General features: G+C 37.8%; 1 protein-coding gene across 1 annotated transcript in view; it reads right to left on the bottom strand.

The window, feature by feature from the left end:
* The window catches only part of MAPK8IP3 (mitogen-activated protein kinase 8 interacting protein 3), a 3746918-nt gene that overhangs the window by 3638661 nt on the left and 85728 nt on the right, over nt 1-22529 (bottom strand). Inside the window, exon 2 of the mRNA XM_044088957.1 lies at nt 19610-19730. Coding sequence (XP_043944892.1) covers nt 19610-19730 — 121 coding nt within the window. The remainder of the gene's footprint in view (nt 1-19609; nt 19731-22529) is intronic.

Genomic DNA, 22529 nt, shown 5'->3' with positions numbered 1-22529 from the left:
ATAAACACGATTTGATTAAAAGTTATTTAACATTTAAAATGTTAAAGATAGACATGACAGAGTATGGGTTTTATGGGACAAGATCCCAGAATGAAGTTAAGAAAATTGACAGAATCATACTCTATGTAACATGGACTGTACAGAATGAAAGAATTAATTAAATCAGATACAATGGAAAATGGACATTGACAAAAACACTGGAAAAAAGTGGTGGGGGAATACTTAAACTGGAAATATCAATGTACTGAATGATGATAAAATATGTAAATATTATAAATATGTAAATATATAAAAATATGAACTGTACATATAAGAATACAAATAAAAAAAAACCTACTTCTGTTCATTCACGAACGGGACACTGTTTCATCCAGCAAGCTTCTGTTCCAGATGCAGTGGTGGCTCGGATAGATTTATCTAAAACATTTTTTGATGTAAGTGGAGTTGAATAAGAAACAGTCAAGTTGAATGTTTTATGTGGATTGCAAGGAAAGGAGGTGGTGAAGGTGATCGAGACTTCAGATATACTGCAGATCAAACCAAGGATGGCAGAGTAGGAGTGAAGCAGTCCGAAACTTCCCAAGATTCAGAATTGTTATTTAAACAAAATATGTTTAATGAGGAAGGTGGATCGCAGAATGGATGTATTGTTACAATCCTCCAGTCCCGAGGGCTGCATGATATTATTTTACAAGTCTTAATTGTACATAGCAAACCAGAGAACAGAGAATCTGCGTCACCAGCTGACATAATGGACAGGGTACAAGAAGAAAAGGGTCAAGAAATAGTAAAGAACAAGTTGTACACAGATAAAGTAAAAGGAGGAAGAAAAGAAGAGAAAAACTCTGAACAAAGGAATGAGTACTTAATCAGAATTAGTAGTAGATGAGAAAAGTCTGGACAGGTATGACACTTGGGACAATATAGTGGCTACTTTTGGCATATCACCACAAAAGTAAGAGCATTTATACATATTAGCAAAGACTCTTTTGTAACATTATAGTTGAATCGTGTCAAGGTATGGAAAGCTTTTTAGGTAAATACAATTAAAAAAAAGACCATACTCCATGGAATTTGTATGCTTTGCAAGTTTTTAAAAGGGAAGCAAAAAAGTTTTTACTTATTCATTTATTGATTGATTGATTGACATTTGACTACTGGGAAACTCCAACTGGGTAGAAGCCCATTTTCAGCGGAGGCCCGGGAAGAAAAGTTTTGAATTTTTACAAAACATTTCAAGAACAATAATTTTACAAATCTTAAAATGAAAGCAAAAACTTTTCCAGTTTAAATAATTATAACGAATTAGTCACAATATAAAAACATTGGTTAAAAATTGATACAAGGTATATGACAATCATTTAATATTTACAGAAGCTTTAGAGTGTTTGAAGTAAAGGTAATTTAGTCTTAATAGGAATTGCAATACGAGGTGAGGGAAAAAACAGGCTTATGGTACACTTAGTCAAAGAAGAGAATTAGTAGAATGGAAGTGAGTGAAGAAGAGAGAGTAAGAAAGTATAAGGAATGAAATGATACTTGTTCACATTTAGGGACATATTTTATCCTGGATTTGGGCAAGGACAGTGCTAGATTTTAGCTACAAAGTCTTTCAGAGTGGTTTTGAAAGATGGGAGGAAGGGTACAGACCTGGTGGATACAAGTAAGGACTTCCAGGTCTTAGCAACATTGTATGAGTAAAGACAGCGACCAGCAGATTTCCTAGGCTTGTAGACAGACTGGAGTTTTTGATCACTAGATCACAATGACCAACTGGGAACATAGCTGTGTAGAATGTTTTTTAGTGTTGGGCAGGCAGATGGATGCTGGATAATTTTATAAGTGGTAAGAGGTTGTATATATGTTAGTTGATGTGGCAGTTCTAACAAATTTAGTCTTTTCAGTGCTATACAGTGGTGGGTTCTGAAAGGGGTATGTGCTGCAAATTTAGCAGTTTTGTTAAAGCATTGTTCAAGTTTTAATTGTCGTGAAGCCTGGAGGTTAGTAAGGGTGGGAGTGCCATAAAGAAGCATGGGGAAGAGATAAGTAGTGGCAAGTGTAGTTTTTAGTTACATCACTGAGAAGTTTTTTTTGTCTCTGTAAAGCATCCCTAGTTTTTGATGAGTTTCTCTCTTTTTGTAATTTTTGTATATGCAGATCACATGTAAGATTATCATCTACTATCTCACATAATAGTTTGCTATGATAGGTGACTTCAATGTGGTTGTATTACTGAGAGAAGACTTTAATTTTTTTTTCATGAGAGTGGGATTTGGGGGAAAAGGTAGTAGTTTGGTCTTTTGTGGGGATGAGCATGAGTTATGAGTCTCAATAAACCTGTAGGTCAGGAGCCTTATGGCAGAGCTTCTGCAATATCGAGGTCAGACGGAGTGACCACAGGCTATTAAACAGTGGCAAATTTCTCAATAAACTTGTAGGTGTAGGGCCTTATGGCAGAGATTTTGCAATATTGAGGTCAGATGTAGTGACGTCAGGCTCTGCTCTATGAAGGATGATAAGAAAGTATTTATACAGTTCCAGACTAAAATTCACAAAAGGATTCACTTAAGGACCGTTTAAAGATGTTATATAAAGATGTAACGGACATTACCAAAATATATGACAACAAAGGCTTATGGCATGGGGTTTGGAAAGTTCTGTTATGTTAAACAAGATAAAATTGTGCATATCCCTAGCATGATAAACATAGAAGGGAAAGGTTTTGTGAAATACTGGAGGCAACAAAAATGTGCTTCTTTTGTGGAAAATATGATCTTTAGTAACTGTGATAAAAGAAAATACTATATATGTGCCAAAAGTGGGGAATGATGCAAAAAATGTGAATTGAAATGTTTTAAATGTAAAAAAAAAAGGTCATGTTTGGATCGAATGTAAAAAAAATCAGAAGGATATAAAAAAGGGAGGATAAGGAACAAAAAGTGATTCAGCTTGTTGAACAAAACAGATGTTCAAAATATGTAACAAGAAGTAAATAAGAGAAAGACAATCCCTTATTAGTGAGAAAAATGACGTGAAGGAAGAAGACACTAACAAACAGCAGAAGAAAATAAAGACAAGAAAGCTTGTCAGAAGGAAGTGAAGAAGAAAAGATGAATTGGAAAGTAGTAAAAAGAAAGAAAATCTCTGTTGGTAAAATAGTAAAAGATAGGAAAATAACGTATTTATACATAGATACAAAGGAGAATAATACATGGAAAGGATAAAGATGAAAGAAAAACAAATGAATAGGTTAGCAATAAATGTTAATAGCATAAAGAATATAAAATGGAGAGCTCAGTGTCTGTTATTCTTAAAGTGTATTAGCTCTGGTTTAAGCACTTGGCCTTCAGGCCAGTTATTTTACATTAAGAAGGTTCGTGGTCTGCACTCTTGTGGGAGGAGAGGCTGGACTCTGCCCTTCTGAGCTGGGAATTTCTGGTTAGAGGTTTATAGTGCCTGAATATTTGAACTGTATCTTACTGAAATTGGTACATCTTGTTTGCTGTAGCATAGACTAGATCCAGGCCTGCTGAATCTAGCTTTGTTTGTATGCTTGTTATTTCCTTGGAACGCTAATTCCACCTAAAATGCGGCTTCTCAGCGCTTCTGTGGATCCCTAGTGATATCTGCATTGCTTACTGTACTTATTTCCTTGCTTCGCTTGAAAGAAAGTTACTGTTTGTCGTTTTTGCATTTAAGTTACCTGTAACACATTGCACTTGTTACCTGGCACTTGCTCACTAAAGCAATTATAAGTCAGCACTAAAAATTAAAAGCACTACACCCTCGCTCCCCATTGGCCCTTGTTTTGAATTATAAAGGAATTCCCAGTATTATTCTAGCATGTCCAAAGGTCAGTTGTCAATCTCCTCTCCGGTCCAGCTGGTGAATATGGGAATCTTGAGGCAATGTTACAACTGCCTCATGTACACAGACAACCCTCTCCTCCTCCCAACAAATTCCAACACATGTGAGAGATGCAACCATATAGCCAAACTGGAGGCTAAGCTCTCTCAACTCAGTACTGGCATAACCAGTAAGGAGGAGAAGGAAACCACACTCACTACAATTCCAGTCTCACATAGACCTACCATGACAGCAAACCAAACACATAATCACACAAAAACATACTGGAGGCTCTAAATAAAGATCTGCCTAAGCAGCAGAGACCTCCAAAGCAGACACCCAAGCAACCGCTACCCCAAAACAAAACACGTGCAACACATATCTCACAAAGCCAGTGTGCCGAACAGTCACAGCCCTTAAGGCTAAACAACACACCTGATACACTTGTAATAGGTGACTCTATCGTCAGGCACACTGACGCCCCGCTCACCAGGCTGAACAAGGAGAAGGTCACGGTGAGCAGCCTGTCTGGCGCTAGGATCCGCCACATAACACAAGCACTCAGGTCACTCCAAGGCAAGTACAAATATGACTCAGTCATTGTCCATGCTGGTGTGAATGACCTGAGACGTACCTCCCTGGACTACATGAAAAGAGACATAGAGGAGCTCTCTGAGCATGTAGCCCAGGCTGGTATGACCCTGACCTTGAGTAGCATCTTACCCTCACCAAGAATGATGCCACAATATGAAGACAAGATGATCAATTTCAACAATTGGCTTAAGTATTGGTGTCATTCAAAGGGGATCCAATACCTGTCAGCTTGGGATGATATGCACGACAAGCCACGATGCTTTGCTAGGGACGGCTTGCACCTGTCACCCCTGGGCTTTTGGATATTGGCAAAGGCTCTTGCTACCCCCATAGTGCCTTTTTTAGGCAAGGCTCAAAAGACAAACCCACCTCCACAGGTATCACAAGGGATAAGAAACTAAGAGTAATGCTACTCAACGCTAGAAGTCTAAACCTCAAGATGCACGCACTCGAAACTCTCCTTAGCATGGAGAACATCGATATCTGTGCAGTAACAGACACCTGGTTCAGGACTCCAGAGAGCACCCCAGCACTACCAGGTTATACCTCATACCATGCTTTTCGGCCCCAAAACTTGGACCGAACCACAAAAGGAGGGGGAGTATCGATATTCATCAAAGATACCCACACCTCCAGGTTGGTGGCAAAGCACTAAGCATCAGAGACTATCCATGTGCAACTAACAGTGGGTAAAACTGCCTTCCAGTTTATAGCCTGCTACAGACCACCCTCCCAAACCCAGGAACCCCACTCGGCCTTCCTGAGAACACTGGAAAATATGAAGGTCTCTCCGAACACCATTATATTGGGCGACTTCAACTACCCAAACATAGATTGGGAGCATTACTCTAGCTCCAACACCCTTGCCCAAAGGTTCCTAGAATTCATAAACTCAAATGCTATGGAACAACTTGTTACCACTCCCACAAGAGGGGAAAACATACTGGACCTGATCATCACCAACATGGGGACTCTATGCTCCAGACCAGAAGTGTATCCTTCACTGGTAAGATCAGACCATAAACTGATCTCACTGGATATTCACATCCCGACCCCACCCCCTGCCCAGAAAACCACAGTGAAAAACTTCTCTAAAGCAAATTTCACACTCCTCAAAACCGAGGTGGAATCCTTCAAAGCCCCCAGGCCTGTGGAAAATACGGCCCAGACCGCAGAATCCTTTATAAATGCATTCTATGAACACCTTCAGGAATGCATGGATCATGCAATCCCAAATAAAACCAAGACCCAATCCTCCAAAGGCAGACGACCTGTCTGGTGGACCCCAGCCATAAACAAACTATACAATAGAAGGAGGAAGCTACTACATGATAGAGCAAAATCCCAAAAAGGGAAGGCATCTCTGATCAGTATTAGCAAAAAACTAAGGGCACTCATAAAATCGTCAAAGGCCAGCTTCGAGAGAAAAATTGCACAGGACACTAAAGATAATCACAAGGCTTTCTTTAGTTATGTTAGGAACCTGGGTGGGAATTCCCAGATATGCTCAGAATTAGTCCAAAATGACAAAAAATACACTGATCCCACAGACATTGCCAACATCCTAGCTGACAGGTTCAGCGCAAACTTCTCCCCCCCCCACCAAAAGGGCAAATATCTATCCCAGCAGAGTGCTGCCCCCCCCGACATCTCAGATGCTCAGGTGAGAGCCGCCCTCTCCAAAGCAAAAAACACAGCATCAATGGGACCAGACGGTGTCCCAGGCTGCGTCCTACATGAACTCCAAGAAGAGCTAAACCCAAACATAAAACTATTGTTCAATCTCAGCCTTACTACAGGATATGTGCCCAAAGAGTGGCGTACAGCAACAGTGGTCCCTCTCCACAAAGGTGGTGCCTCAACGGACCCTGGAAACTATCGCCCCATAAGCCTGACTAGCTTGGTCTGCAAAGCTATGGAAAGGATCATCATGGACCTCATAAATAAAGATATTGGGGACCTACAGACACTGGATCCTACCCAGTTTGGCTTTGTTAAGGGCAGATCCTGCCTCTTAAACCTGGTTGACTTCTTTGAAGGCCATTGACGAAGGGAAGGTGGTCCACACAGCCTATCTGGACCTCGCAAAAGCCTTCGATACAATACCCCACTCAGGCATTATAGATAAGCTCACCAGCTTAAATATAAACCCCTATGTCACTAGATGGGTTGCAAACTGGCTCAAGGACAGAACCCACATGGTTAGAATTGCAATCCCAACCATGTCAGACTCCAAACCAGTTACAAGTGGCATCCCACAAGGCTCAGTCCTGGGACCTCTCTTGTTTGGTATATATTTCTCAGAGGTACAGGCCAACACGGAAGGACTGTGGCTGACCAAGTTCGCAGATGACTGCAAACTGGGCGCCATAATCGACTCTCCAGCCGACACAAGCATCCTCCAAAAGGGCCTCATAGAAACAGACAACTGGTGCCAGAGCCATGGCCTCAAGCTAAATGCCAAAAGGTGTATAGTCATCCCCTTTGGCAAAAAGTGCCCACAAATTACCACATAGGTGGTAATCCATTAAGTACAGAAGAAGTCATTAGGGACCTGGGGACCCAAGTTGATAGCAATCTCTCATTTAACAACCACGTGGCCAAAGTGGTTAGAAAAACATTTTATATAGCCCACCTAATCATGAAGGTATTCACATCTAGATTAGGGGAGGTCATCGTGCCTCTTTACTCATCCCTCATCAGGCCCATAATCGAGTACAATGCCCCTTTTGGGATGTACCTTACCAAACACCTGCAGCAACTGGAAAGACCCCAAAAGTACCTCACCAAGAGGATCAAAGGGCTCAAACAGATGCCATATGCTGCCCGGTTAAAGAAACTCCAGCTCTACTCAGTGGCATACCGCCTGCTCAGAGGTGACCTGTGCCTGACGTATAAGGCCATGTCCAACCCGGAATTAAGGGACATGCTGCACCTCAAAAAATCCAAATCCCATCGAGCTACACGCTCGAGAGACTTGAACCTCAGCACTGAAATAAATAGGACATGCTGGAGGGACAGATTCATAACCCAGAGGCTCCCTTCACTATGGAATAAAATCCCAGTCCAGGTTAGGCAGAGTCCCTCATTGACTCTCTTCAAGAGGAATCTTGATGAGTGGATGGGAGATCATAGGTTTACCCCGGGTATCACTTCTGTGTCACTGTTAGACAGAGGCACAGTATACTAACCTCAAAAAAGGGCATAGCAGAATTAATTTAAAATGGGTGGCGAAAGCCAAACATACTCTGGCTAGGCTTATAAATGCCCTAGGGCAGATAGCCTAGTATGAACCTATGAATCTATAATAGGGACACTAGAACAGTGTACAAAAAAGGATATGGATATGATTATTTTGGAAGATGTAAGAAAAACAACAGAAAATGATAGGTTACAAACTAAGACATTATGGGGATTGTTTGGAATATATGGACTGACACATGTTCAGGAGTGGCAGTATTATGTAGACCATCAATAAAAGTATTGAATTTTACATCAGTAGTCATGAGAAGAATAACACTTATAGCTATGAGACGGAAGAGCCATGTATATAGGCTTATTGCAATATATGCATGTGTGCCAAAAAAAGGAAGACATGATATGTTACAAGAGTTTATTCGAAATTGTTAAGTGTAAACACAGAAATTATTTTGGTAGGTGATTTAAATTTTGATGCAAGGAAAAAAAAGAGATTGGAGATATAAATGCTGTAAGTGAGAAAAAAGTGGTAAATTTTTAAATTTGGAATTGCAAACAATGGACAAATAAAAAGAAAGAAATTTATTATTTTTTCATTTTGAAGAGTTTAAGAATAGTAAAAGAAAAAACAATATGGGATATTCTGATCATTTAGCTATTTGGTTAGAAATTCTGGAAGAAAAAGGACACATGAAAATAGGTAAAAGTATAAAATGAATACATGAAAAAGTTGAATAAAGAAAGAGTGCAAAAATTTAGGCAATTATGGAAAGATCATATAAAATTGAGAAGTTTTTATAAGAATTACATATCATAGTGGTTATGTTTTAAACACGAATATAAAATGATTATGGAATGGCAATGTTTACAGAATGAAATGGGTAAAAATAAATATAAAGAAGCATATAAATGTACTTTAACAGTTGTGATGAGTAACAGGAAAGATTTTTTTAAAGAGAGCAGGATATATATATATATATATATATATATATATATATATATATATATATATATATATATATATATGAAATAAATCAAGAAAAAACAGCACCATATTTAAGCAGTACAGTTAAAGAAACTAAAACAGTAATAACAGAGTTAAGAAATAATGAAAGTACAGTGCTATGAAATCAGCAAAATGCAAAGCGTATATTAGAACACGGTCAGAGAAAAGATTGAAGTGAATGTTAAAAGTTTAACAGAAGAATATAATGAGGAAATAGAAAAAGATAAAACAATGGAAGAATTGAATAACATTTTAAGACTGGTGAACTTAGAATCAGCTACAAGCTTAGATGGGATTGAATATTATGTATAAAGACATGGCGTACTGGAAGAAGAAAGTTTTTGTATGTGTATTAAATGAATGGATAAAAGAAGGATTTAGACAAGAAAAGATATGTATGGGAGTTATGAAATTTATATGGAAAAAATGGAGAAAGATGACAATAGAAATTGTAGACCAAATGTACTTAACAACACAGATTACAAAACATTTATGAAATAATACAATTAAGATTGGAAAAGAAGTTATATAAAATACTGGAAGAGACAATATATGGAAGGAAAGGAAAGGAAAAGGAATACAAGAAATATTACAAATAGTAAAGGAAGTTGTACATGAAATGATTTATAGAAATGTGGATACAAACATTTGGTAGATTGTTTAAATAAAGCATTGATTAGAGCAACATGAAGTATTATGAGATATATCCTATAATACTTATTATAATAAGAGAATATCAAAGAAGTGAAAAAAATTGAAATATTTTTGAAACAACCTATAGAATAATAAAGTAAAAGTGTTAGTAAATGGGTGGTTAAGCCAGGATATTCATATATATACCTGAGACAAAGGTACAGTTCATTAGTAAGTGTGATTATGGTAGAAAAATATAAACTAATATGGGGTATGATGAAAACACTCAAAAGAATAAGGGCAATAATGAATGGGGAGATGAAACAATATCAAGAGAAAATTATATTGTGGAAAGTAAGGTTAAATGAGTTACAGGACAACACAAAAACATGGTATTTGAACATAATGAACAGGTATTGTATTTATCTGTGGGAAAACATTGAAGAAAGGAAGATAAAGGCATTATCATTCAGAAGACAATGGCATAAAAATATATACAATATAGAGATTTTATGGAGGTTATCAATAAGAAAACTGCCAGTCAAAGCAAATATGCCATATAAAAAGATGAGGGAATTTGTTGTCATTTTGGTGATGTAGAAACAACAGAACATGTTTTGCTGAACTGTAAAAGGTAAAGAAATATGGGAAAAACTAGTTGAAGAAAGTTACTTACAAAGTATTAAGAAACTAGGTGTTATAAATATGGGTATGATAGAATATAGTTATTATGGAAAGATGGAAATAAATTTGTTAAAACAATTCATAGTTAATTACTTTATATAGTTTGAACTATATGGAGTGAAAGAATCAATGAGTTAAAATATAATGAAAAATTGATATTAGCTGAGATATTAAAGAAAATAAGATTTTGGTTATGGGAAAAGAGTGGGAGTCAAACTGAAAATGTCTTGGAAAAATGATGGAAAAGAGATGCTTGTTTGAATTTTCTAAATTGTTTTGTAAATAATGTAAACTGATTTGTAAATAATGTACAATATGTAAACAGTGTAAATAATGTAAATAGTATAAACAGTCTGAATATTGTACTAAATAAAGGACTCCTATACTTTTGAGCTAATAGATGGCATCAGAGTGTTCCTGCAGCAGCAAAGAAGAGGCATAAGGGAAGAAGCAGCATGGAGGAGGACAGAGAAATGGAGAGTTTGGAGATAGAAAATTAGAATTTGAAAAAAAAATTGTTCAATATGGAACTTTAGAATGTAAATGAAGACTCCAGTGTAGTGGACGTTCAATTGAGCAGCATTTAGCTGCCCCCATGGGAAGTAAGCAAATCTGGTGAAGGGCAGTCAGTTGCAGAACTGGTGTCAGGTGGGCTTGTAGATAATATTCTGTTAAAATAATCAAGCTGATTGATCCTGGTGACAGTTCAGCTGTTTCATGGGGTGAGATGGCAGGTGACTTTTTTGGAAGTGCTGAGGATGAAAATGTGAAAACAGAATCAGGTAATATGGCAGCAGAGAATGCATCAGTGACAGAAAGTAAAAGATGAAAGGAGCAACAAATGAAGAAGGTGTCTGGTTTTGCAGCAAATAATGCAGTAACTTAAACTTATGTAGCAGTGACCAGCAAAAAAGGAGAAAAGGAGATCAGCATCAAACTCAGTAAAACTGTTTTTTTTTTAAAGAAGAGAAGACCAACTGTACAAATAAGAATAAAAAAATAACAGTGTAATAGACAAGTATTTTGCATGGGATAATTTGGTTAAATGTTCTGGGTTTAAAAGTTCAAGAAATTCAGTCTTTTACATGTACTGGGACTCATACTTTTTCTGACATGAGATTTGAAATTGATGAACTGATAACGAAATTGCTGGAACTGTGTTAACAAAAAGGACATTTATTCATGGAACAATTGTTTTTTGTTAACAACTTAAATGTTACTTTGCAGTTTAGAATGGATGGAACTGAATATGCATGATGTTAAAAATGCATGCAGGGTCTGTGTGAAACTTTTGATAATAATGTGAGAGTTAGAGATGAAAGAAACTTACGGAATAGAGTGTGGAGGGTGGAAGCTGTTTTGAAATATGAAAAAAAAAACATGGTGAAACACTTGCCAAGTTTTACTTTTTGTAGCTGGTCATACAGACAGAATATCAAACACTGGCCAGCCTAAATCATGTTTCACGTGACAAGGTACAATGCAACCAATGTGAGGAGAAAGGACATAAACCAAGAAGGTGTGTGCCTGAATGGAGGTAGTGTATAAAAAAGGGAAGACAGTTGGGGATGGACTATCAAGAGCAAACAGTAAATAATGAAAAAGAAGGGGGAGGGGAAGAAAACATACATGAAAAAGGCAAGAAGAGGCTGGGGTAGAGGCTGAAATGAGTGATGAAACTGTAGAACTAAAAAACATGGAAGTGAAAAACAAGGAGACAGAGTGCATGCAGAAAGAGAGATCAGGAAAACGGACTGATACTAATTTTTATGAAGTTCTAGCCAGTGAAAAATCTGATTCTGAGGGTCAAGGATTCTTGGTACATAAACCCAGAAAAAAAAACATTCCAGTTGGAAAAAAAGTAAAACTAAGAAAACCAAAATTTAAAAATATTCCCCCTAAACTTAAAAAGAACAGAGAGCAACAATTTTAGAGTACTTTCAGCTAATGAGAACAGTACTATTAACGTTGTATGAAGGATAGGGTTATTGGAATGGCGTGTAAATGTGATATGGATGTTATTCTGTTAGAGGATGTAAGATTCCTGACAAGTGAAAAAAGACTGCAAACAGGAAAACTGTAGGGAGGAAATACAATATGGAACTAAGAAAGTGAACGTTTTATGGATTGGCAGTGTTATGTAAAATATAGTGAAAATACAAGATGTAATCTTGGTAAAGATAGGAATGTCTTGATGAGAGGTGGAGAAAGCATGTTTCTAGAATTACAGCATTGTATGCATATATATAACTAGCAGGGAAAGAGTGAATCTGTTTCATCAAATATTAGACTGTACTGTGGTTACCTTGAAAATTATAATTGCAGGGGATTTTAATTAAGATTTAAGGAGAAAACGTAAAACGAAACAGAAAGATGTGAAAAAATACAAGAAGTGATAAAATGTGGTAAATTAATTTTGTGGAACAAAAGTCAATGGACTTAAAAGAGGAGTGCACTGGGATCTGAAATCGAGTTTGTATTATCAGAAGATCTGGAGTAGCAAATGGTGATACAGTTATGATGGGTTTTTCAGACCATTTATCAATATGGATGGAGGGGGTCTATATTATCTAATCGAAGAGGCATTACAGCAAATGCCTCTTCATCGACCCCTAAAGAGCGAACTGCCAATTATGAGAACGGCCAAATCAGTGATTTTTTTCCCCAGGGAAAAAAAAAATCACTGATCTGGCCAGAAGTGAAACATCACCAAGAACCCCTCAAAGTGGGGGGCTTTGCTCCCCACACTGCCCAATGTTGAGGCTTTGCCCACCACACCCCTAACTAAATATACCAACTCCGAGATCGCATGACAGTGGGGACAGGGGCAATTTCACTCTGATGGCCAAGCGATTTTTTTCCTTAGGAAATAAATCACTGATTTGGCCATTCACGTAACGGTCACTTCGCTCTTTAAGGGTCGATGAAGAGGCATTCGCTGTAATGCCTCTTTGATTAGATAATATAGACCCAGATGGAGAAGATAGAATAAAGGAATTATATTAAAATTGGAAAGGGAATAAAGAGAATAAATGAGAGACTGTGGGATGAAATTACAGAATGGGAAGCACTGCAGTTACGGAAGGATAATATAACCATGAAGGACTTCTATGAAAACTGATCTAAAGGTGGATTCAATTTAACACTATGTTACTGCTTCAAGTAACCTATTGGTGCCATTACGTCATTTAAGTGTGTAAGTTCTGGTGTCCTGTGGTTTAACCCCCAATTCCTGTCATGCTGTATGTGCCTTAGGAACCCTTTATGGAGTATTCTCTGGTGTCTAGTGTGCCCCCAAGTCCCCATAGTAACACTGGTGCCATTACGGCACTTCAGAGACACATCCCTGGTGTTCAGTGGTTCCCCCCATCCCCTGATCCCCATAGTAATGTTGGTACTATCACGGCAATCTACTCCCTGGTAGTCTACTGGTTCCCATCTCCCCTAATCCCCATAGTGTGATTAATGCCATTATGGCACTAAGAGTCATTCCAGTGTTCCCCTTACCCCATCATGCTGTTTTGCACCTTACAGAACTATTTCCTGGTGTCTAGTGTACCCCTTCTGTCCTTGTAATAATGCTGTTGCTGGTACAGCACTGCAGAGGGTGTATCCCCCCCCACTCCCCATCTCCATAATAATGGTGATGCCGGAATGGCACTTTTAAACATTCTCCTGTGTGTGTGTGTGTGTGTGTGTGTGTGTGTGTGTGTGTGTGTGTGTGTGTGTGTGTGTGTGTATGTATGTGATTGTGTATGTGTCTGGTGGTTCCCTCTACTCCATGATCCATTTTGATAATGACATCATTATGGCAGTTTTGAAGTAAGCTCTAGTATCTAATGGTCCTCCACCTCCCACATTGGTGTTCGACAGCTGAACATGGCCTTTTGGCCGTGATAATTACTGTGACGTGGTGGGGAAAGCCATGGTAAACTACATAGCTGCCTCATTAGCATTCAGCATGGCTGTGGGGCCAGACCTTTGAGAATTTTACATTGCAGGACTATTGCAGATTACAAAAAAGGTGCTCCAACATGTACGTAGCCATGTACATGTCACACAGTACATTTATGAATCCAGCCAAGTAACATTACTAAGCCATCTTATAAAAAAATCAGCACAAGAAATAAACTAGTTCATAGCATTGCATAAACTGTTAACAGCACTAACTAGTCTACAGACATGTTGGACACATTGATATGGTAGTAATAATTATGAGTTGGATCATAGCAGTTTCATTCAGTTTGTTGATGCAGCAAAAACTTTCTAGAGGGCACTGAAAACAAGGCTAACAGCATTTGTGTAGCACAGGTGAGGCATTCCAGCCTGTAAAGTGAACTGTTCAGAAACTACCTCAATAACAAGAAGGATTTTAAGAACAAAAAATGAATGAAAATATGTTAACAATTTGAATATTAACCTTATATTTATTAAGGCATGTGATTTTATTGTTTATCTTGCTAATTATAAAAGCAAGAAATAGGTTAATTCTAGATATAGCCTGAAAAACTGTGGCACCAAGCTTGTAGTTCTGGTTTAAATAAGATAGCCCGTGTTAAAATTAGTTATTTCACAAGTAAACTGAATTGGGTCACAACTGATCATGCACTTTTCTTTCATTTTATAATGCACACATACGATGGACTCTTTTACGAGGCATTTTTAATGATAAGACAAAAGCACACTAGCTATACAACTGAGCTGCATGTCTTTGCTGCCATCACAGTATTCTTGGCAAGCAGATGCTAATGCTGAAACATCCTTTATTTCTATCCAGTAGGCAATCAGCCTTGTATGTGCGCCTTGTCTGAATGAATGAATGAATGAATGAATGAATAAGTGTATCTGTTTCATTACTGTATTTCATTAATTGTGTTCAGCTGTTGATCTATAGCCAGCTTTACTGATTTTAATACAAATGTATTAACGTATTGTCAAGAAATATAATGTTTTGACACATATCAACCAAGGATAAATAAACAAAATAATCCCTTATACATTCATGTTTGAAAGTGTATTGAAGGTTATGCTATACTTCTTATGTGCTATGTTTGAATAAGTTTTTAACTTTAGAACACTTGACAAAGTACACGTTCAAAATTGCACATACAATAACTTAATTTGTGCTCTTTCTGTTAGTATCTACACTGATTCCCAAAGAAAAATAAAGAAATTATCTAATTTTGTTAACAGCTGCTGAATAACAAAATGCAGTTCTGTTAGCAAAGCTTCAAGGTACTGTCTGAAGTGATTGTCAGCTTATCTGACAATTGACCTTTTGTTGAATTATTGTACTCTGAGTGCATTTCTATGTATCTTACCTTAGAAAATCTTCTGACAAGATGTCTAGGAGACGTCATGCTAATTTGAATAAAAATGTCTTTTAAGGTGTAATATCTTATTACGTAGTAATACTTTATACTGGAAGCATGCTGTATACAACCTGAAAACAATCTCTCTTGGGTCATGGTTGAAACGGGTCAAAAGACTCTAGCATCCTCAATTCCCACCCGCCCCAGGGGTCCTACTCTTATACTATCTAACCACACCTCTTCCTCCTCCCATTACCCCTCTCTCCACTTCCTATTGGCCTTCTTCCCTAAACACACTCCTCCATAATCTCCACTCCCTCCTATCTTTACTTTCTCCCACCTTACATACTTACATCTACACATATATAAAACAAATAGCCAATCCTTATAAATGGCTAATCCAACCAACCCTCTTCTAATTCTACTCTATTTTACTATTTTACCACTACCACTTCTAACCAGTGCCTATCTACTCTCGTCATATGAACACCCAATATATCCACATACTAACTACCCCAACCAACAAACCAACTCTCAACCCTTACCACACCTACATGACCATGCAAACATATCATGCTCACCTAGCTACCTACATGCAAAGTATCACAGAACACTTCACATTATCTCAAAAGAGTTTTACCTCTTTACAGCAAATTCCCTAACCCAAGCTATCTAGTACAACTCCTCACAGTAAAGGACGGTGATATTCATCCTAACCCTGGCCCAAACACAACCCCCATCTCCCTTCACAACCATAATCAATCTTGCAATTATCCCCTTACCAAACCTGCAAACTCTCTCCTACTAGCTCATCTTAATATACGTAGTATCAACAACAAAGTGACTCAACTCCATGCTCTCCTAGAAGTATATTCCTTTGATATTATCTGCCTAACAGAAACATGGCTACAACCTGCCATCAAAGATAATGACATTATCCCAACAGGATATAATATCCTAAGAGTTGACAGAGTAGCTAAGAAAGGTGGTGGGTTGCAATTCTATTTAAATCTGGCTTGCAATTAACAGCTTACAATTGCAATATATCCCTTGACTCCAATACTGAAATTCTCATCTCTAAACTTGAACTTAACAACGCTAAATCAATCTATATTATCTGTATGTATTTGCCCCCTGGTAATAACATAGCCACCTTGGAAAATATCCTCTGCTGGCTATCCCAACACCTGCCTCAAGAAACCATAATCCTAGGCGATATAAATTTAGACTGGAATTCCTATAACAGTACTCTTCCTACCACCCACATAAACCTATATGGTTTCTCTCAAACCATTACCTCCCCCACCAGAATAAATAAAGCTAACAAGAAAGCAAGTATATTAGACTGGATTCTCACAAACAATCCCACTCACTACTATGAGTCTGGAACCCTTCCCGATGGTTTAAGTGACCACTGACTTACCTACATCATCAGACTAAAAGCAAACACCCCTACTCCAATCTCTATCAAACAAATTAGATCCAAAAAGAAATTTAACCCTGACCTGTTCAAAATGGAACTAAGAGCATGCAATTGGGTTCCCTTAAAACAACTTCCATTAGATGAAGCTGTTAATTACTTTAATTCTACCTTCCTAGCCATTCTTAATCACCACGCTCCATCCAGATCTATTAGAATTAAGGCCAAGTCTGCCCCATGGCTTTCTAATGAAACCAAACACAAAATTCATCTCAGAAATAAACATTGGGCCAAATGGAGAAAGACTAAAAATCTGCTGACCAACAAACCTTTAAACAGCTAAGAAATGACACAAAGAAGGCCATACTCTCTGATAAACAAAACTACTACTTACAATATCAGCAACCTAACCACAACAACCCACAGAAATTCTGGGCTAGCATTAAGCAGTTACTCCACCCAGGTCAAGCCATTACACCTAACCCTCAAAATACAGATAGGAAAAATCCCATCCATACAGCTAATACCTTCAATACCTTCTTTACAGATGCTATCCAAGCATTAGCTAGTCAACTATCACATAATACCTTCACATTACCTTCATACTCCTCTACCCCACCTCTCACTTTTCATTTCAAACCTGTCCCAACAACATTTATCCAAACCCTACTGAATAAACTGAAACATGCTCCCCTTCTGCAGACCTACTGCCTTCTGAATATCTACAGCTATCATCCAAGGCTGTTGCCTATCCTATTTCCATACTGATCAACAGAACTGTTACTGAAGGTTACATTCCCACCTTATGGAAAGTCTCCCATATTATCCCCCTACATAAAGGTGGACATTCCACTGAGCTATCAAACTATCGCCCCATTGCCCTTCTTTCACATTTAGCTAAAACTATGGAAAAATATATCCATAAACAACTACTCCACCACTTAATAGGAAACAATCTACTTTCTGTCAACATGGTTTCAGATCTTCACACAGTATTACCACTGCCCTCCTTTCCTTTATTGACTATATTAACAGGAACCAAAACCTGAATAATCTTTCTTCTGCTCTATTTATTGACCTGTCTAAAGCATTTGACATGATAAACCACCAGATTCTCGTTAACATACCTAAATCTCTGTCATTAGACCCACTTTCCATAAAATGGTTCCAATCCTACTTTGACAAATGACAGCAAGCAGTACTTTGGCATAACTCCTTATCCACCCAACTACCTGTTTCCTTAGGTGTCCCTCAGGGATCCATACTAGGACCTCTTCTTTTCTCTACATTTATTAATGACCTTCATCTAGCTATCCCACAAACCACTTGTATACAGTATGCTAACGACTCCACATTATTATGCTCAGCTACATCCTCCAGTGACCTTCACTCTCTCACCCAAAAAATATTCAACATCGTTGAACAACGGTTCACTCAGCATTGCCTTCTTTTGAACCCAAAGAAAACCAAACTCCTCCTCTTCACTCCAACTCAAAAGTCCTCTCCTTTACATTTCTCTGTGGCATCTACCAATGGCACAATAATATCTCCAGACTTCACCACCAAACTACTAGGGGTCACCATGGATAATAACCTTAACTTCGACATCCACATCAACAGTACTATAAAGACTGTCAACAAAAAAATTGGAACTCTCTATAGGATTAAACGCTTCCTTTCTCCTACTGCTAAAATTACTATTGCCCACACTCACCTGATCTCTACTCTCCTTTATGCCTCACCCATTTTTACTAATCTCTCCAAGAATAATCTCAGCAAATTAGAAATGTCGTATAATAACATTGCTAGATTTGCTACAGGCAACCCATTTTGAACCCACCATTGTATAAACTTAAACCAGATAGGATGGTTAGAACTTCAACACCTGATTAAATTTCACCAACTAACCATTGCCCACAACATTCTCTATAAACCTTTCAGCACTCCAAGTTTAACAAACCTCATTACCCCCTATAAAAATCTGAAGTCCTTACGCTCACCACACAAACTTCTTGTTTACACCTCTAAACCTCATAACAGGGCTGGGGATTCTCTCTTCTCTAATACTGTTGGCAAATCCTGGAATCTTCTCCCTACTGACCTAACCTCACTCACCTCTTTATCTCTCTTTAAAAACAGACTTAAACTCTACTTCAAATCATACTGGCTATGCCCCTGTGCCAAACCTGACTAATCCTATACCTCTACAAACTCAACTTACCCATCTAGTCCTTACTATCCTTTGATACATCTTCCATCTTACTATACTTTTTCTTATCTACCTTTTTATATCCTCTTTACATACCTTTTGTTAAGTAAATCCATTGTATCATCACTACATATCCAACTTCCTTTTCTCTATTTCCTACCTAACCTGTACTATGTCTCCATACACTCTACTTACACTATTTTTTTTAACTCTTAACCTCTGTGTGCATCCTTTTATAATCCTCCAGGCTTTTACTGCACTATACCATTGTCAATGACTTTTTTTTTTTACGATGATAATTGCTATTTTTTTATTATTATAATACCTGATGTTTGTGTATTGTTTGTACTTATACTTTTGAAACATGTCTTTGGAGCTTTTCTCCCCGGGCCTCTACTGAAGACTAGCCCGGTCAACAAATGTAAAATAAAAAATAAATAACGTCATCAAATGCAAAATAAAATAGTTAAACAGAAAAACAGCCTACTGTTTCTAACACTCCACTAATGTGAATATCCACTAGCTGAATATATACAGTGTATAATTTCAACAGCTGGGTATATTACTGCGACTATTATACAGCACTGCCTCATAGTGTTCTTGAGTTATACATATATCTGCTACATACATTTGCAAATATTTATACAATGTGCGGCAAGGAAGCTTTGGTTAACATGGTCTTGGCATTTGGAGTAACTGGTACCTACCCTGGTCAGCATAGTTCTTTGCTTTCAGCTCCAGCTGCCTTGCCTGTAGCTCCATGGCTTCCACTTGTGCTTGTAAGTCCTTCTTTTCTTGCTCCAGGACATCTTCAAATTCAATGAATTTCTATATACATAAAAATAAAACATTAGCATTTCACTGAACTTATAGCAATTCAGCAAGCTCCTGAATAGAATTCAGATCCTGCTAAACAAATTTGTTATATATAATCTACAACATTCAAAAACCTCTAAACTTAAATGATGATGCAGATTTGCATCCATGTTTTTCTATAGGAAACTTCTTATCCTAAAATTTAAGTAACATGGTAAGTAGTCTTAACTAACAAAACAAACTTTGGCAGGCCCTGGTGTTCAGAAGAGTATACAATTTCTTTGCATATATTTTAGTTGCAAGAAGGAGAAAAAAGGCAATGTCCTGCTATTTTACAGCACACACATTTCTTTTGCCAACAAGACCCACATAAAACCAGCTGTGATCCCACAGTGTCATGTATCATCCTTAATTCACATCAACACTCTTTCATTCTTTCCTCCATGATGAGATGGAAAGACATGTTCCTACCTAGGACTTGATAAAGAAGCAACTAGAAATTCTGCCATCACCTTACACAACACCACAGTATCAACAATAAGATACTGGATTTTATGAGTGCTAACTAATGATCTGCTCCCAAAGACAGGGACCTGAACTGAAATGTGTCATAACAGAAAACTTTTCAGCCTCATGGTCTGCACCTCTCTTTTTCCCTTGGATAAGCATGTACAGAGTAAGAACTTTTCCACCGCCATAACATCCTTTTCTTAGCCCTTCCCAAAATTCAGAAGCTGAAAAATCTGACAACTGGCCATCACAAACATATGGCAAAGGCTGAACAATTTAACGCAACAATTCTTAGCAGCAAAGTAGGTAACCATGAGGATCTCCTCTTCTTGGAATTGACATAATTACTGACGCTTGGTTTAAGGGTATAATCTGCATACTATAAGCAGGTTCAATTGCTGTATTGTCAAACATATGGCCTACCGACCTTCAAGATGCTCCTATTTTCCCATTGAGAATTTCCTGGTACCTATTCATAGGCTGTCTCTAGTTTGTATAATGCTAATAGAAAGTTACTATATAACACAACTCTCTCTTATTTTAATATTGTTAATGTTGTCATTTAGTAATAGCTGAACTGTCCTAGTGCTTGAACTGCATGTTATATGCCCTAGACAGACTTTCAACACAGGATCAGATCTTGCAGTGCTACGACAGAAAGACAGAGATTATCCTTCCATCAAAGGAAACTTCACATTACCAAAAACTTAAATTTGCTCTAGAATATCTGCATGTTTTGTTTTCTAAATTGTAGGTTTTCTTATTTTGAACTCTTCAGATCTTTTCTAAATAAATCATGTTTTAGTTTTAGCCAGCACCATGGTTTTGGGGGATAATGCCCTGACTCTGTCCAGATAATCTGCATTCTATTAGCAGGTTTTGCATCTGAAATGCGGATGGGGGAAGACTGGCACAACACACATCCAGGGCTTAAAATGTGGTGCGACTTTCTCGCTGGAGACTTGGGAAACTACAGCAGAATGCTACCACAGACAGGCAGGTCAGCTTACTGACATCAGGGTTTTTGGGAAGGGGCGATTCAGCTCCAATTTCCAACTATAAGTCTCACCCTCTGAACATGCTGGGCATGCACAGAGAAGAAGACTATGGTTAAAATCCCATGGCACTAACATGATGCTGTTCTGGGACACCATAATCTCCTTTCTAGTTGCCACTTTCCTCAAATGTGAAAAAAATGGACCAAGACCACATCCCATAGCCTCTTCACCCCCTTCTGCACCCACTCCACCTACTTTTCCATCCATTTTATGGCAACAGTGAGCATGTTAGATCATGGTAGCACACTTTCTTTTGTCTTTTTTTCTTTTTTAGCAAATCACATACTTCAGCCCCTTGTGTTAGCCATGCTTTTCATAAAAAAAGTTAATCTGAGGCTGCATTCTTACAGATTTTGGCATTCTGTTTGTGCAGATAAACAGAATACTGGAGTTTGCACATTGTTTTCTGGACTTGGGAGTATCATTCTGATTTCTGGATGGTCCAAAAAAAAATCAGATAAGTGGCTACTCTAATTCCAACTCATCTGAGAATACGTAGACCTAGTGAACAAGGAGTGGCATTGGAGTGAGCAGATGCTCAGCTACACTGAGACAAAATGACGGCAAGAAAAATCATGTTTTAGTTTAGAAGAGGCAGATGGGACACACTACATTCACTGATAGGTAATATTAACAAAACATAAAATGGAACTATAACTTCTTAGTGTCACCTATAATGTGCTTTGAGTGGACAGCTCCATATGCTTTTTGGGTTACTTTGGTCACATTTTGATCAGAATTCAGTTTATTATCCACTAACACTGTTATGACTTTAACCTGGTAGTCTATCTATAGTGGGTTTTGAGCTATAGTGTAGTCAAAATGCCATCTTTGTTTCCTACTTTGATCATACTGCATTTCTTGCTGATCAAAGGTAAGTCACTGTCGTCATATTAGGAATAATGCTTACCTAACTCATCTTCTAGTAGCCCAGTGGAATATCACTGGTTAAGTTTCTATTGTAAACTTACTGCATTTTATTGCATAACCAACATTATCCCACTTTGTTTTTAAACAATATCTTTATGTGGAAATCTGCTAAAAATGTTAACCATATCCAAGGGGGGGCAGCGTGTGTTTGGTAAGGCCTTCATGCACTGTCACAGTAATCTCAAAAAAAAAAACAAACAAAAAAAAAAAACAACAGGTTTAAAACAAGTGATGCTAATGAACTTTATCCTGCAATCTTGAGTATGAGACCCTCTATTTCTCTTTGCATGCTATATGGCTTTGAGCAAGTCAT

This window comes from Protopterus annectens, chromosome 12.part0 (genome assembly GCF_019279795.1).
Source record: "Protopterus annectens isolate FY-2018-M chromosome 12.part0, PAN1.0, whole genome shotgun sequence".
Classification (NCBI taxonomy): domain Eukaryota; kingdom Metazoa; phylum Chordata; order Ceratodontiformes; family Protopteridae; genus Protopterus; species Protopterus annectens.
The sequence above is the reverse complement of the archived record's forward strand: the minus strand, read 5'-3'. Positions and strand labels throughout refer to the sequence as shown.